Consider the following 15,358-nt stretch of genomic DNA (forward strand, 5'->3'; position numbering starts at 1 on the left):
ATTTTTTGGTGAAATGGGATCTCACTGTGTTGCCCAGGCTGGTCTCGAACTCATGGCCTCAAGCAGTCCTCTTGCCTCGGCCTCCTAAAATGCTGGAATTACAGGTGTGAGCCACCATGCCTGGCCTACATTATTCTTTTTTTTAATTCCTGCATAATATTCTAGTTTACTTCATCTTGCTCCCAGTGATACAGCAGTTCAGGTCCAGTAAAGAGAAGGTTAAGAACCAGTTTACCAACACACCCCAAGATTCATCCCAGAACCTTCATGGACTTTATCCGTGGGAGGAGAAAAGTTATATTAACTGGGAAACAGGCAAAGCCTGAAACACAAGATGATGACAATTAACATTTTTAGGAGCTTCCTGGCCCTGTTCTACACATTTTCCATGCATCTCATGTAAAAACTTGGTGTGAAGATCAACATTCATTTAATCTTCATTTTAACCCTCTGAGGCATAGACACACTTATCCTTGCTTCACAGATTAAGAAACTGAGGCACAAAGAAGTCAAAGTCTTGCCCAAGATCGGGCAGCCAGTCAGGGAGCCTTGATTCATACTCAGACAGTCCAGAGCCAAAGCCTATGTGTTTACTACTTTTATGGTGTTGTTTGTTTTTGAGATGGAGTCTCACTGTGTCACCCAGGCTGGAGGGCAGTGGCGCGATCTCTGCTCACTGCAACTTCCGCCTCCCCGGTTCAAGTGATTCTCCTGCCTCAGCCTCCCAAGTAGCTGGGATTACAGGTGCCTGCCACCACTCCTGGCTTATTTTGTATTTTTGGTAGAGACAGGGTTTCACCATGTTAGTCAGGCTGGTCTCAAACTTCTGACCTCAGGTGTTCTGCCCACCTCAGCCGCCCGAAGTGCTGGGATTACAGGTGTGAGCCACCATGCCTGGCCTTTTATGGTGTTTTTAATGAGCCATTTGTAAATGTTCAAACATTACCCCACTTTTCATTTTTTTTAACATTTGCATGGTGCCAGATACAGTATTCGACATGGGAAACAGAAAAGTCCATATCAGATGCTGGAAACCTTGTGATTTAAATAAAGCCTAGAGTTGAGAGAAACTGAGTTTGAAGCCTGGTTCTGCCATGTACCAACCGTATGACCTTGAGCAGATGTCTTAGTCTCTCCAAGTCCCAATCTCCACGTGTAGGTGGAGGATGACTGTTTACCTCATAGGGTTATAGTGAGAAGTGAATGATGTCATAAATGTACAGTGCTTGGCACGACATCCAGCACACAATAAACCTACAATAAAAGGAGGCTGCAGTAACCATAGACCACAGGTTTATGTCCAGGTAGCTCTGCGTGAGGCAGGGAGACTGGCATCAACACATAAGAGGTAAGAACAGAAGACAGAGTACCCAGTTCTTCCTAAGGGAGTTGGGGAGGGTTCTATTGAGGTGACATTTGAACAGAGTCTTAAGAGGCAAATAAGAATTTTCCAAGCAAAGAAGGGAAAAGGGGGCTTTCCAGTGGAGGGAAAAGTGCATCCTAAGGCATTATAGGTAGGAGCAAGCATGTAACTGAATGGAAATACCAGAAATGCCCATAAGAGATGTGATCACACCTATGCATTTGTGATTGCTGTTTTCTCCCTGTAAATTAAACAGCATACCTGGGGGCAGGTGCGGGGAGAGGGAGCAGAATGGAATGTTTTCAGAGTCTTGGAGAACAGAGGTTCAGACCAGATAACCTTGGAACTCCAAAATCCTGCCTTTCTATCTTTTGGGTCCCTGACCGCCGCACCATTTAGAATCAGGTCGGACCACCCACAGCATCAAGTCACAGCTGAACCTGGACTCTGTCAATAATTGGCTCAGGCCAGATCTGCCTTCCATGCTTGAAGGTTGGGCTGCATGGACCAAGGCCTGTTTCCCTGATGCTGTGAGCATCCTTTGCTGGTTCACTGCCGTTCCACTCTCTGCCTCATTAAACCTGACAGGCCCGGAATTGAAGCCTGACCTCTAAGGAAAGGCCCTTAGAGTTCATCTCATTCAGCCCGTTTGGTTTTCATTTGGGGCTACTGAGTTTCAGATAAGGGAAATGACTAGCCCAAGGTCACATAGTAGCCTGAGACTAGAGCCCAGGGCCAGTGAGTGTATTCGCCACGGCACTGATGGAACACAGCTGCCACCATCGCAGGCTCCCCACCCAAGCCAGCCTCCCAAACTCCCCATGCAAGCTAGCCTTCCAAAGCCTGCTCCCTGGGCTGCTGCTTCAAGTGGAGAAACCCGAGGTCGTGGTCCAGCGCAGGACTTCCAGTCGTTCTTCTGGGGAGAACAGCAATGAGCCCAAGCAGGGACACAGGGACAGGGATCTCCCTCTTGCTCCTTCCCTCATTCAGTTGGGTCACTTCACCCCCTGAGCCTTAGTTTTCTCAGCTGTAAAAATGGGGATCATCACATGCTACTCACATAGATTTATGGTGAGGATTTTTTAAAAAGAGCATGTAGAAAGCAACTGCCATGATGTGCAGTCTCTTCACAGAGGTGTATTTGCAGAATATTTTTTCTTACCAAAAGCTAAAAAGTGAAAGAGAGGTTAGGAATGTGGGCAGTGGGGGAAGCTCTGTGATGACTAGCTGTGTGGCCTTGGGCGGGTAACTTCACTTCTCTGAATTTCCATTTCCTCCTCTAGAAAATGTGGGGAATGTTAGCAGGTTCCTCCAGGGGCCGCTGTGAGGATTGAATTTGCTAACACATGCAAGGCACCGGAGCAGTGCCTGGCCTGTGTGGTCCAGGTGCAGTAGTGATAGCTGCCCTTTCTATTGTGAAGGTACTCTCATTGTTATCCTCTTCAGTCAGGGGCTAAGATGTTACTGAACAGGTGGCCCTAAGATTGCTTCTGACCTTTTTTGCTGCTTCCATCCTCTCCCTGATCACCTCCTCCTATTCCCTTCCATCCTCACCAATCTGACCATGAAATTTAAAAAGTGTATATTTTAAAAGAAAGCCAGAGTGGCCCTGAGAAGAGGCTGGGAGGGTCCACAGAGTCTGAGCTGAATCACTGTGAATTTCTGACCCTCCACCCCAAAGATGTATTTAGGACAGAATGTGTTGGCTTCAGCCATGAGCCCCTGCTCTGTCTCAATGCTGCCTATGCAGCTAGCCCCTGCTACTTTAGTCCCAGCAGGGTGGCCAAAGCCAGCAAAGAATCTGTGTATGTTTCTCCTGCTCCCATCCCATCCAATAGGAATTTGGCCTCCTCAGATCTTCCTCCAGCCCCCTCCTCCTCAGAGTACAGGGGGAAGCTGGTAAATTCAGTTCATATTGAACCTTTGGACCAGACCACAGACACCTGCAGGTCCAACAGTGCCTTTCTGTTGTCAGCAAGGGAGGCCACATGGTCCTGGGATGCCTCTCTTGTCCAAAGGCTGCCCCAGACAACCTGGCATTGTTCAAAGCCCTTTGCCCTTTCTAGAAGCTAGGTTCCCTGCCCTTTCCTGGGAATTTATACATTGTCTACACTTGCTTCCCCACTACCAACACCCTCATTTCTCTTCTCTGCTGTGCCTTTGTTGGTTGTTTGCACAGGTCCTGAGCACCTGGTGTTCACCAGTCACCATGATAGTCAACATTCACCTTTCTCATTCACTGGTGGTCTTCACCGCAATCCTGTGTGGAAGGTATTGTCATCCGTGTTAGACATATGAGAAAAATGTAAGGCTCAGAGTTATAAAGACACTTTCCCAGAGCCACACAGTTTGACTAGAGCAGAGTGAAGACCTGTCCCCTGGAAAGGCTTCCTAGAGCAATTCAAGATTAAGCTGGAGCTTAAAGTCTGAGTTGGATTTTAAGGAGGGGTGCAAAGAAGTGATGGCCTTCCAGGCAGGAGAGACAGCCTAAGCACAGGGGTGACAGGAAGGTGTGCTTCATGTTCACGGGGGTGATGAGGAGATGGTTATGGTCTGAAATCAGAGTGACTGGAGCAAGTAGGCCCAGCAAGGAGGCAGTCCCCAGCTGCAGTCCCAGGCTAGGATGCGCCATCACTTATCTGATTGTCATACCCACCTTTTAGCTGGTCTCCTGCCTCCCAAGGCAAGAATCTATTCCTAGAACGGGTTGATTTTGTTAATGCTTAATATCAGGTATGGAAGAAATGTCTCACTGTGCTCCTTAAATGAAATTAGTCCAGACTCAGAGCTCCCCAGTAACCCTTCCCTGTAGGAAATTCAATCCCAGTCATCACTGGAGTGACCCCAACCCACTGCCGTGACCACCATGCCAGGGATGTTTCAAGGAACCCCGCTGATTATAGCTGAGATATCCCAGCCCCACCCGAAGAGCCCCTCTGGGTCTGCAGACTATGTGTCTTCTGTTGAGAGGGTGCCGTGTGGGGTGCAGCAGAAGCCCTGGAGTGGAGATCCAGCCCTCTCTATGCACTCAGTACCACCCACCCACACACCAGGCACCAGTCATGGAACTGATGGGCTCTGTCACCTTCCCAGGCCCGGAGACCCCCTCCCCTTCCTCACACCCCCACCTCCCTGACCAAGAGACACCCCATCCCCAGGTGCTCCAGCTTTCACAGAACAAAGACTGGAAGGATAGCTCCTCCAAGAACTTGACCTTTGATCCTGCAGCCAAGCTGTCTCTCCCAAGGGAGTGTAGGTCTGCCTTACCTCTCTGGAAAGAAGGGGAGGGATGAGGAAAAAAATTACAAGTGAGTGAGTGGTTCGGTAGATTGTCCCGTCCTACACCACACCCCCTTTCCACACTCCCTTTTTAGACTACATTTCTTTCTAGTCCTTGAATGTGCCCTGCTTTGTGTCAATTCCAGGCCCGTCTGCATGTCCTCATTCTACCTGGAGCACCCCACCCCCTCCTGTCTCATCCCACAGCCTCTCCCCCCCACTCCTCTTTCACATCTCATCAGAGATGACCCTTCCTGGGAACCAAAACTTTCCTGAGTCCTCTGCCTCCTTAGGGGTTTGGCTGGCACTCCCAGGGCACCCTGCTCGTCTCCCCACACACGGGTCACCTGTGTCACCATTGCCTTTTCTTCTTACCTACATCCCCCACGAGATGCTTGTCGTTCATTGTATTCCCAGGGTCCCACACGTAGCCTGAACATGGGAAGTGTTTAGTAAACGGGTTGAACAAATGAATGGTCCAATCCCTGAATCAGACTCAAATGAAAAATGGACAACTGTTGCCCGAGCCCCTCAGCAGGCTGGGCCTACCCTGCACTTTTCATCTTCTCTTCCCTGGGGTCTCTGCCATGCCCACACCCTGCTTCTCCCACTCAGAGAAGAGCAGGGATGGAAGGGGAAGTCATTTGTCTGGGCACATCCCAAGCAGAGAACACTCAGACCCTGTGTTTGGGATCCAGAACACTCAAGTTTGCAGTCTGCTCAGACGTGAGGACAGATGGCTGGACAGTGGACAGCTGGGCAAGGAGGGTAGGCAGCTTGGCAGGATGGAAATAGCAGTGAACTAAGCATTGGGAGTCCTGGGCTCAGAGCCTATTCATTCCACGAGTTTGCTGCACGCATCAGTCTGGGTTATTTGGTTGCCAGCAACAGAAGAGGACTCTGAGTAACTTAGGCAGAAAAGATATTTATTAGAAGCCTTCGGGGTATGATAAAAATAACAGGTAACTGAGTTCTGATTCTGGGCTGTCTGTTGTAGCAAGGGGCAAGCAGGGCACCAGGGGAGGAGAAAGGTGACTCCCAACAGGAAATCAGGATTTTGACTACCTGAAAACAAATTGTTGGCACACTGTGTGACCGGAGACTAGTCACTTAATCTCTCGTTGCCCCGGTTTTCCCATCTGGATGATCTGAAGCTGCCTTCTCTCCTTCATTTATATCTCCAGCTTGCTTTTTGCTGAGAAAGCTTCCTGTGCTGGAAGATGGCACCCTTCCCCATCCAGACACCTTGGGAATGAATTATGAGGGAGCCAGGTGAGTGAGCGTTTATGCCGTCCCCCTGCAGCCCACCCACTGAGGAGGCCAAGCCTCCATCTGGATGCTCTGGGGCACATGACTCATTCTCACGAGGTGGTCATCCTGATCATTCCTTTTCCATGAAACCAGCACGTCCTCTGCCCCCTGCCTGCTGAACATGCTGATGAAAATCTGGATGGCGTTATGGGCCTCTTCCTGGCTATGGTTTGGCCATCTTCTTTAATTGGGAGGCTCCTAGCTGGAATCTGCCTTCCTAGAGCCCCTAAAGCTACCAACCCTGAGACCCTGCCACTACCCTGCATTTGGCCTTTAACATGTACATCAACAGGCTCAGGCCCTGTGCTAAACACATGGGATGCAGAGGTGGTTGAGGGGGTGAGGATGCTCCAAAGTCGGAAGTTGGTGGGGGAGGCAGGTGCATAAACAGCTAACTATAGCAGCAGAACAAAGTAAGAGACAAAGGGACATATGAACCAGGTGTGTGGGGGAGCCCAGAAGTGGGAGGACGCAGTTCTTCCTGAGAGATCAGGGAGTGCTCCGTGGAAGACGTACCGCCTGAGTCGCACCTTGGAGAATGAATAAGATTTGACAAAAGGGGAAAAGGATCTTCCAGGCTGAGGGAACAGCAATAACAGGGCTCGAAAGGAGGAATGGACTGGTTCAATTCAGCGAATAGAGATGTCAGGTGGGGTTGGAGCTTTAAGAGGGTGATAAGAGCACCACATTGATAGTGAGGGGTGTTTACGGGGCACCAGGAGCACGAAGCCCAGAATAGTAGGCATGTCTTCCTGGGCTTGGCTCAGCCTCACACCCAGGAATCCTGGCTTCAGCATCCCAGTTCCCCCTTGCTCCTCACCTACCTTGGAAGCAGGCTCAGGCTCCCTGACTGGCTCAGCAAACCAGCCAGCTCTTTCTCTACATAAGTCCTGGGCAAAGCTGGGACCTCATGTAAGGAGACTCCAGGATGTCTCCTAATAGCATCCCCCATCCCCCACTCCACCCCCAAGGCAGAGGGGCGGTGCCTCTATTAGAACTTCACCCAGCCCACGGCAGCATCTGTTCTATGTCTTCTGCGCTGGCTGTGAGCTTCTGGAAAATGGGGTGGGTGGTCTAGGCTGGGTCCCCAGCACCCAGCACTGGTGGCGTAGCTGCACGACACATTACCTTCACACATACGAACAAGCCAAGGAAGGTGATGACTTTCAAGTAACAATGGGCTTAGAGTCCGACCACCTTATTTTCATAAGTGAGGCCTCAGACCCAGAGCACAGAAAGCATTGCCCAAAACCACAAGCGTGATGGGAGGAGAGTGGAAACAGCAGTTTGGTTCATAGGAGCACTATTCACGAATAGCCAAAAGATGTAAACAACCCAAATGTTCAAATGATGAACAGATAAATAAAACATCATCCATCCTAGAGTAGAATATTATTCAGCCATGAAAAGGAATCCATGAAAACGAATGAAGTACTGATGCATGCTACGGACTTGGATGAACCTAGAAAACATTATGCTAAGTGCAAGAAGCCAAACACAAAAGGCTGCATATTTTATGATTCCATTTATATGAAATAGGCAAGCCCATAGAGACAGAAAGCAGATAAGCAGTTGCCAGGGGCTGGAGGGAGGAGGACAGGGAGTGACTTCTTTTTTTTTTTTTTTTTTTTTTTGAGACAGAGTCTCGCTCTGTTGCCCAGGCTGGCTGGAGTGCAGTGGCACGATCTCAGCTCACTGCAAGCTCTGCCTCCCGGGTTCACGCCATTCTCCTGCCTCAGCCTCCTGAGTAGCTGGGACTACAGGCGCCCGCCACCGCGCCCGGCTAATTTTTTGTATTTTTAGTAGAGACGGGGTTTCACCATGGTCTCGATCTCCTGACCTTGTGATCCGCCTGCCTCGGCCTCCCAAAGTGCTGGGATTAGGGAGTGACTTCTTAATGGGTACAGGATTTCCTTTTGGGGTGACAAAAATATTCTGGAAGCAGATCATTATGATGGTTGCACAATGTTATGAATGTATTAAATGCCACTGGATTGTACTCTTTAAAATGGTCAAAATGTTGAATTTTATGCTATGGGAATTTTAGCACAGTAAAAAGAGTAGTTTCAGACCAGATCAGATGCTACCAGCTGAGTCTAAAGTCCATTCCTTAAACATAAGCTGCTGCTCCCCCACTTCCTGTTACAGATCTACCCAGCCAGACCAGGTGTGAGAGAGCCAGCATCACTCTCAGTGCAGGGAAGCCACAGGGAAGCCGTGTGATCAAGTGGAAGAGGGCTTCCCCCGCCCCCAGGAGGCAGGATTTCTGGCTTCTAGGCTGCTTCTTGCCCACGTGCTTCTGCTGAGGCCTAGCCCCCATCTGCTGCTCCATCCCACTGACCAGCCTACTTCTGATTGCACCAGATGTTCCATACATCTTGGGTCTCCATGCCTCACTTTTTCTATTTGCTCTACACAAGAAATCCTTTTCCCAACCCCTCATTCACCTAAAAACCTATTTTAAAAAACAGCTCCTGACCAGGCACGGTGGCTCACACCTGTAATCCCTACACTTTGGGAGGCTAAGGCAAGCAGGGTCACCTGAGGTCAGCAGTTTGAGACCAGCCTGAGTAATATGGTGAAACCTCGTCTCTACTAAAAATACAAAAATTAGCTGGGCATGGTGGCGGGCACCTGTAATCCCAGCTACTGGGAGGCTGAGGCCGGAGAGTCACTTGAACCGGGGAGCCGGAGGTTGCAGTGAGCTGAGATAGTGCCACTGCGCTCCACCAGCCTGGGCAACAGAGTGAGACTCCATCTCAAAATTTAATTAATTAAATTTAAAAGCAATTAAAACCAGCTCCTGTGTCCCCTTTGGAGAAGACTTCCTCTTCCCCTTGCCCCTCCCTACAAATGAGCAGAGCCTTCCCCAAGGTGGTCACTGCATACATCCATTAAAGCAGGCATCAGGGTACGGTCGTGTCTGCATGTCTGTCTCCCTGAGAAGACTGGGAGCCTGCAAGGAGGGACCTGGATTATTCATCACTGTATTCCTAGGGCAGCTCCAGGCCTTGCCCACAGGAGGTGCTGAGCACATGCCTGTTGAATGTGACGATGGCTTTGGGAAGCTGCTTTCACTCTGGAACATCCTCCATCAGTGCAGTCGGGGCAGGCTGGGTGATTTCCAAGTCCTTCATCCCTAGTGTTCTCTGGTTATAAGGGAAGCAGTGGTGGAGGCAGCCCAGCAAGTGGCTGCTATTGTCACAGTCTGGTTTTCTGTTCCTCTTGCCTGGCTGATAGAAGTGGGGAAGGAGAGAGCAGGAGCCGTAGCAATCCAATAAAATCAACTATTTCTGCTCTTGGTGGGGAGGGAGGAAGGCAGTGCCCAGAGACTGGGTTCCCCATCCAGCCTGAATGGGCCATCTATTTTCTTTGGAAAGCTAATTAAACCCTCCTCTGGACAGCCTGGACATGCAGGCTTTGGCTGGGGTTGCCTGGAGTCCTTCGACTACAGGGAAGAGCAGCAGGCTCTTGCTCCATTTTCCTCTGCAGTCAAGAGGTGCTACTCGTTCTGCTTTTCTGGTTATGAAATTAGTCATTTTCTAGGAAGCTTATTTATAGAGTCCACTGCACACATGCAGCACTGAGCTATTCTGAACACAGCTTGGGGCTTGAGAGGCTTAAGGTGTGAAAGCAGGTGTGAGTCACACATGGGTCCCCTTCCAGAGGTATCTGGATACTGTGCCTTTCTGTACCCAGCCAGGGGTCAGCCCTCATGGTGCTGCCGTCCAGCTGGGTGCTCTTTAGGGTAAGGAAAGAACAAGTTTAGGATTGGAAGTTTGGGGGTGGGTGCTCTCAAACACAATCCCTGTGGCCACCACCAACTCAATATAAAATGTGGGGCAAGTCAGACTCCGTCCTCTGCCTCAGTTTCTCCTCTGTAAAATGAGAGGCCTTCCAGGTCTGTGATTCTCTGACTTCTGTGGGCAATAGCTATGGAGGTGAGCTCCCAGCTACTTAGCAAAGACCTATCCACAAAGCAGCTCAGATAATGGCTGTGTTTGAGGCTCCTAATGTTTTCTCAAGAACGTCAAGTCAACATTTACTTATTCCATAAGTGTTTGTTTATTGAACATCCTGCTACGAACCAGGCACTGTGTGAGGCTTTGAAGATATGATGGTAAATGAAACAGAAATAGTGGACCCTGCCTTCATGAAAGCTACAGTCTAATGATGAAGACAGATGTTGAATAATGGCATAAATTACAGTGACATTTCTAACTGTGTCAAGTGCATATCATGAGTAAAAAGTACTAAGAAGTAGACCTAGAGAACCTCTCTAGGTAGTAGGTAGAGAGAAAAACATGTGAAAGGTATTGTGAGGAAAGAGCCTTCCCAGTGTGGCTGGAGTGCAGAGATCAAGGAGGAAAGGGACATGGGCTGAGGCTGGAGGGATCAACAGGGACCAGACCACCCAACATCTAGTGAACTATGCCAAAGGATTTTTCTCTTTGTTCTAAGTACAGTAGGATGCCATGAAAATATTTTTTCAAGAAAGGTTATGTGATAAACATTGAGTTTTGAGGAACTGATTCTAGCTCTTCTCTTCTGGGGAAGAGTTCACCATGCCACTTTCCATTGCCTGGGGCAGAGGGGACTTCCACATCCAGTTGTGCAGGTTGTAAACTGCACAGATTTTCTATGCCGTAAGCATTGGAGCCATGTGGAGAATGTTTTGGAGGCCAGCCTGAGTGGATGCCCGCAACCAGTTAAAATATTGCCACAGCAATCTAGGCAAGAGATAATAGTGACTGGGACCAAGATGGGGAGGGAGAAAGATGAAGGGACTCCAGAGACATTTAAAGAAAGCACTTAAAGTTACCTTGAAGGAAGTGACTTCCTCTCTGCAGGAGTGCTGGGGGGCTCTAGGACTTGTGATTCTCAGAGACCCTGGCAATTGGGTTGAGGAAAAAATAAAATAATATAATGCCAGTTGAAAAAGAAGATATCAGAGAGAGAAGGGACACCCTGAATCTGGCCTTTCTGCCTTTAATTATTTAAAATCTGGAGTTAGGCATGAAACAGGCCCCAGGGCCAGTCCAAGAAGCAGAATAGCAGGACTCAGGGGCAGAGAGGCAGCTGAGCCTCTGAAATTCCTGGAAGTATGCTAGCAAGGCTATGTCAAAGGTTCTTTTGGTTGCCTGTTTCAGAAATCACATCCCACTGGCATAAGCTAAAATGTGGAGATTTATTGAAAGGATCCATGGCCATCTTGTGGTCTTGACGGACATATTGTCCAAGACTCAGTACAGATGGGAACAAAGCGGCTCTCAGGCCCTCATCAGCAGATGTTTGCAGGTCTTCTCTCCGGGGCACTCTGGCTATCGTGATTCAGCCAAGCAAAGTGTGCCAGAATGCATTTTCAATGTGCAAGGGAGAAGATCTGATTGACCCAGCCTGGTTTGTGTGTCCAGCCTTGAATCAGTCATCAGCTACTGCCAAAGGTCAGAGACATGAAAGGCAGACAAGGCCACTGGAGCCCACGCTGCATTTCAGGCCATTCCCAGGGTAGAACCCCTGTGAGCCAAGTAGTTGCTCTCAAGATATATCTAAAGATGCTTCATGGAGTCTGGCTGATCTCCAGCAACCTTTTTCCAGCTTACCAGGTAAAGGAGAAAAACTAGACCCCCATACTGTCCTATAAGGTGCCCTGATAGGCTAGAAAGAGGGTTCTCTGATTTCAGGAAGGAAGCATTTAGACTATACAAAACGTGTATATAACTACTTTTTGTAGCTATTTCTGGAGAAGAGTTCTGCATGCTACTTTTCACTGCCTGGGGCAGAGGGGACTTGCATATCTTGGAGAGCTGGACACGGGATTGTGGGTTACTCAGAGCCCTCTTCTTGTCCACCCATGGTTCAAAACCACTGAAACTAGGAGACAGAATAGCACAGCAGTGAGAGCATGAGCCCAGAGTCCTAAGCCATAATTTCAGACTCCTCTCTATTCTGTTGAGCTGTGTGACCTTGGGCAAGTTACTTAACCTCTCTGAGCCTGTTTAATGATCCCTCATTCATGAGGTCATAGTGAGGATTTAATGTGGTAAAGTTTGCAAGGTGCTTGCATATAGTAAATCCTCTTTCTGTGGTAGAGATGATGATGGTGATGATGATGGTTGTGATGATACTGCTGCCACTGATTCCACAAGGAAAACACCTGCAAAATTCTGTTCCTGCCTCTGCAGCTTGACCCGTCAATAGGCTGGTATTTTCCTCAGGTCCCTTTGATGGAGTGGAGTTATCCAAAGGGATACAGAATAGAGGAGAAGGGAGGCTTCTTATCTTTGCGCAGGGTTTTTGTCTTGATCCTGGCTCAACAGCATCATCTCACCTTTTCCATCCTGCTGCAGGAGTGAGAGAGAGAACCACGCTGCTGATGACTCCGAGGGAGGAGCCCTGGACATGTGCTGCAGTGAGAGGCTACCGGGTAAGTCTTCCCAGCACCCAGGTCCTCCCAGACCTCAGAGCGGAGAGAGAATGCCCCAGCTGATGCTGGGGCTGGAGTAAAGCCTAGCTAGCTGTGAACTTGCATGAGAAAAACTATGCAGCTGCTCTATAGCTCTTCATTTAAATGGGGGCTTGTTTTTCTAATCCCTGATGCCTTCTGACCTGTTATCATTTGGAGCTGCACTAGGCTCACATGGAGGGAAGAGCAGGCAACCGAGGGTGTGCTAGGAAGTAAAGAGAAGGATGAAGAGCTGGGGAGTCCGGGGCTCCTAGAGAATGACCACTGACCATTCAGTGCTGGGCTGACTTCAAGAGGTAAGGATAAGAAACAAAACCTGAAGGCAGCATGAGCCAAGGATGGGGTGGGGGATGTGGAGAACTACCTGATCTCCCTGTTGAGAAGCCCAGCTTGAGGGTGAAACTGTGCTGCTTGAGTCCAGTTGACCACACTTGTAGGGAGCCAGGCCATTGCAGCCACCATGGAGACATGACCAAGGCACTCTTGTCCACAGGGTGGCAGCTTGTCCTAGTTGTAGCCCCATGACCCATGATAAACAGCCATGATAAACAGCCTCAGAAGGAAGAAAAAGAAGGTGGGGGGGAGAGTTTCACATTTTTTAATAAGTTTTTATTGTTCTTTTCCTTTGTATAACAAAAGGTTAACTGTCAAAATATTAGAAAATAAATACAACTAGAAAAAAGAAAAATCACCATAATCCTGTAACACAGCATGTATTTTTATATCTCTCCTTCCAAACATTTTGTTAGAAGACACGTCTTTTGGGCTGGGCGCGGTGGTTCATGCCTGTAATCCCAGCACTTTGGGAGGCCTAGGCGGGCAGATCACGAGGTTAGGAGATCAAGACCATCCTGGCTAACACGGTGAAACCCCGTCTCTACTAAAAATACAAAAAAAATTAGCCGAGTGTGGTGGCGGGCACCTGTAGTCACAGCTACTTGGGAGGCTGAGGCGAGAGAATGGCATGAACCCGGGAGGCGGAGCTTGCAGTGAGCCAAGATCACGCCACTGCACTCCAGCCTGGGCAACAGAGCGTTACTCCGTCTCAAAAAAAAAAAAAAAAAAGAAAAAAAAGAAGAGGAAAAGTCTTTTGAACTCTTAACTTTGAAATCCCAAACCTATAGCTTGTCAGAGACCTCATGATTGGCAAGGGACCTTAGAATGGAGTCTTCACGTGACACTCTTTAAGACAGACACTGGAAACAATCAGGTATGAATCTAAAGCGATGACTCTTCAAAATAAGTGGTATTTTATTCACACCACACACTCAGTGCCCTGGCTCCCGAGGAAGCCCTTTGGTGCAGTTCATACCTTAACCAGTAGGGGGTGCCATTGCTCAAAACACTTTGGACAGCCTGTTGAGATGGTCTAGGACGGACACCATCTGTCTTGAAGAGGAAAATTCTCTGAAAAGATGTGAGAACTGCCCGAATATCTGAATGGCTGTCTTGTGGAAGGGGCGGCAGATCTATTCTGTGTATCTTAGCATCGATGACGTAAGCCCAAGGCATTGAAATTAAAGACAGGCGTGTTGGCCCATAGACACAGAACTCTCTGTCTAGTCATAGAACTCGATAATTCCAGAAGGAGAAATGAGTGTTCCGTCACAGGAGGCATTCAAGTACTGGATAGATAGACAGTGGAGAGGAAATTTCCACAATGGGTGGGAGGTCCAGATGACATCAGAAGTCCCCTTCAACTATTAAACAGTTCTGTGATTCAGATATGAGTCATAGAATTCGGAGATGACGCTACAATCAGGGATGGCCCCACTGGCTAGAAGAAATCTGCAGAAAATAGGACAGGATGAATAGGAGTTCAGAGAGTAGCACGGTGTGGAGGAAGAAAGAGCATGGGGTTTGACTTTGGGTCTGCCTGTTCTGCTTCAGGCTGTGTGTTTATGCACAAGTCACTTAACCTTGCTGGAGCTCCTGTCCCTCAACTGTGAATAGAAACAATAGCAATATGAATATTTATCCTCACAAGGGTCCTGGGGGAATAAAAAAATGTTACCACTCAGTCATTCACTCAAGTATTTATGAGCACCTACTGGGTCTCAGGTTCTGTACTAGGTGCTAGAGATGTAGTGGTAAATAAAGCAGACATAGTCCCTTCCCTCAGGAAACTTCATGGACAAGTTCGGCTCTGAGCTGCTTCTGCAAAATGGGAAGAAGCCACAGCAGAGAGGCTTGCAGTAATAAGCATAATATGTTAATCCCAATGTTCTCTCCCATTTCTCCCCGAAAACCAGCAACCAGTGTAGAATAGAAGAGTATTGGTCATGTAATATCCTAGGAAATCAGTGTCATTTGCTACCCCCATCTTACAGATGAGAGGACTAAGGCCCAGGGAGCTTAGGCAGTCCGTTCAAGGTCACTTAGCTGGTAGAGGGAGGATTCACTCCGGGCAGTCTCTCTCAGTAGCCCATGTCCTCACCACTACCTTGTTCTGCCTCTGTTGTCCCCATGGAGCTACTGTCGTCTTCTGGCAACCTGTGGACTGAGGCAGAAAGAGTTAAGGTGTGTTTGTGCCAGATGGGAGTTTGGAGGAGGTAGACAGTGTCACTGTGCCTGATCCCACCTGTGTCCTTCCTCTGGGAAGTCCTGCTTGCAGAGGCCGAGCAAGTTGTGTGACCCTCTAGACTCCCATGATGCCGTCCTCATAGGGGATTGCAGTAATTATTTGCCTCCTCCATGGGGCCATGAGCTCTCTGAAGGCAAGCGCCTCTCTGTTTCATCTCTGCATCCTCCATGTCCAGCATGTATTCACTCATTTCTTCATTATGTCACTACTGATTGAGCACCTACGTATGCTAGACACTGGTGTAAGCATTAGAGACTAAATAGGAATCCAAACTGAAAAAATGGCCCACCCTCCCAGGACAGGATTATGTGCTGGTCAAGAGCAGGGACTCCAGACCTCAGCTTGGCCACACCAC

At 48.7% G+C, this 15,358-nt stretch overlaps 1 protein-coding gene across 2 annotated transcripts in view; it reads left to right on the plus strand.

The window, feature by feature from the left end:
• The first annotated feature begins 5,894 nt into the window (after positions 1–5,894).
• PTPN5 (protein tyrosine phosphatase non-receptor type 5) overlaps positions 5,895–15,358 on the plus strand; it is a 44,683-nt gene continuing 35,219 nt past the window's right edge. For both annotated transcript variants that reach the window (XM_023230869.2, XM_023230870.2), the window contains exons 1-2: positions 5,895–5,914; positions 12,304–12,380. In XM_023230869.2, the coding sequence (XP_023086637.1) occupies positions 5,895–5,914; positions 12,304–12,380 (97 nt within the window). The remainder of the gene's footprint in view (positions 5,915–12,303; positions 12,381–15,358) is intronic.

This window comes from Piliocolobus tephrosceles, chromosome 13 (assembly GCF_002776525.5).
Source record: "Piliocolobus tephrosceles isolate RC106 chromosome 13, ASM277652v3, whole genome shotgun sequence".
Lineage (NCBI taxonomy): Eukaryota > Metazoa > Chordata > Mammalia > Primates > Cercopithecidae > Piliocolobus > Piliocolobus tephrosceles.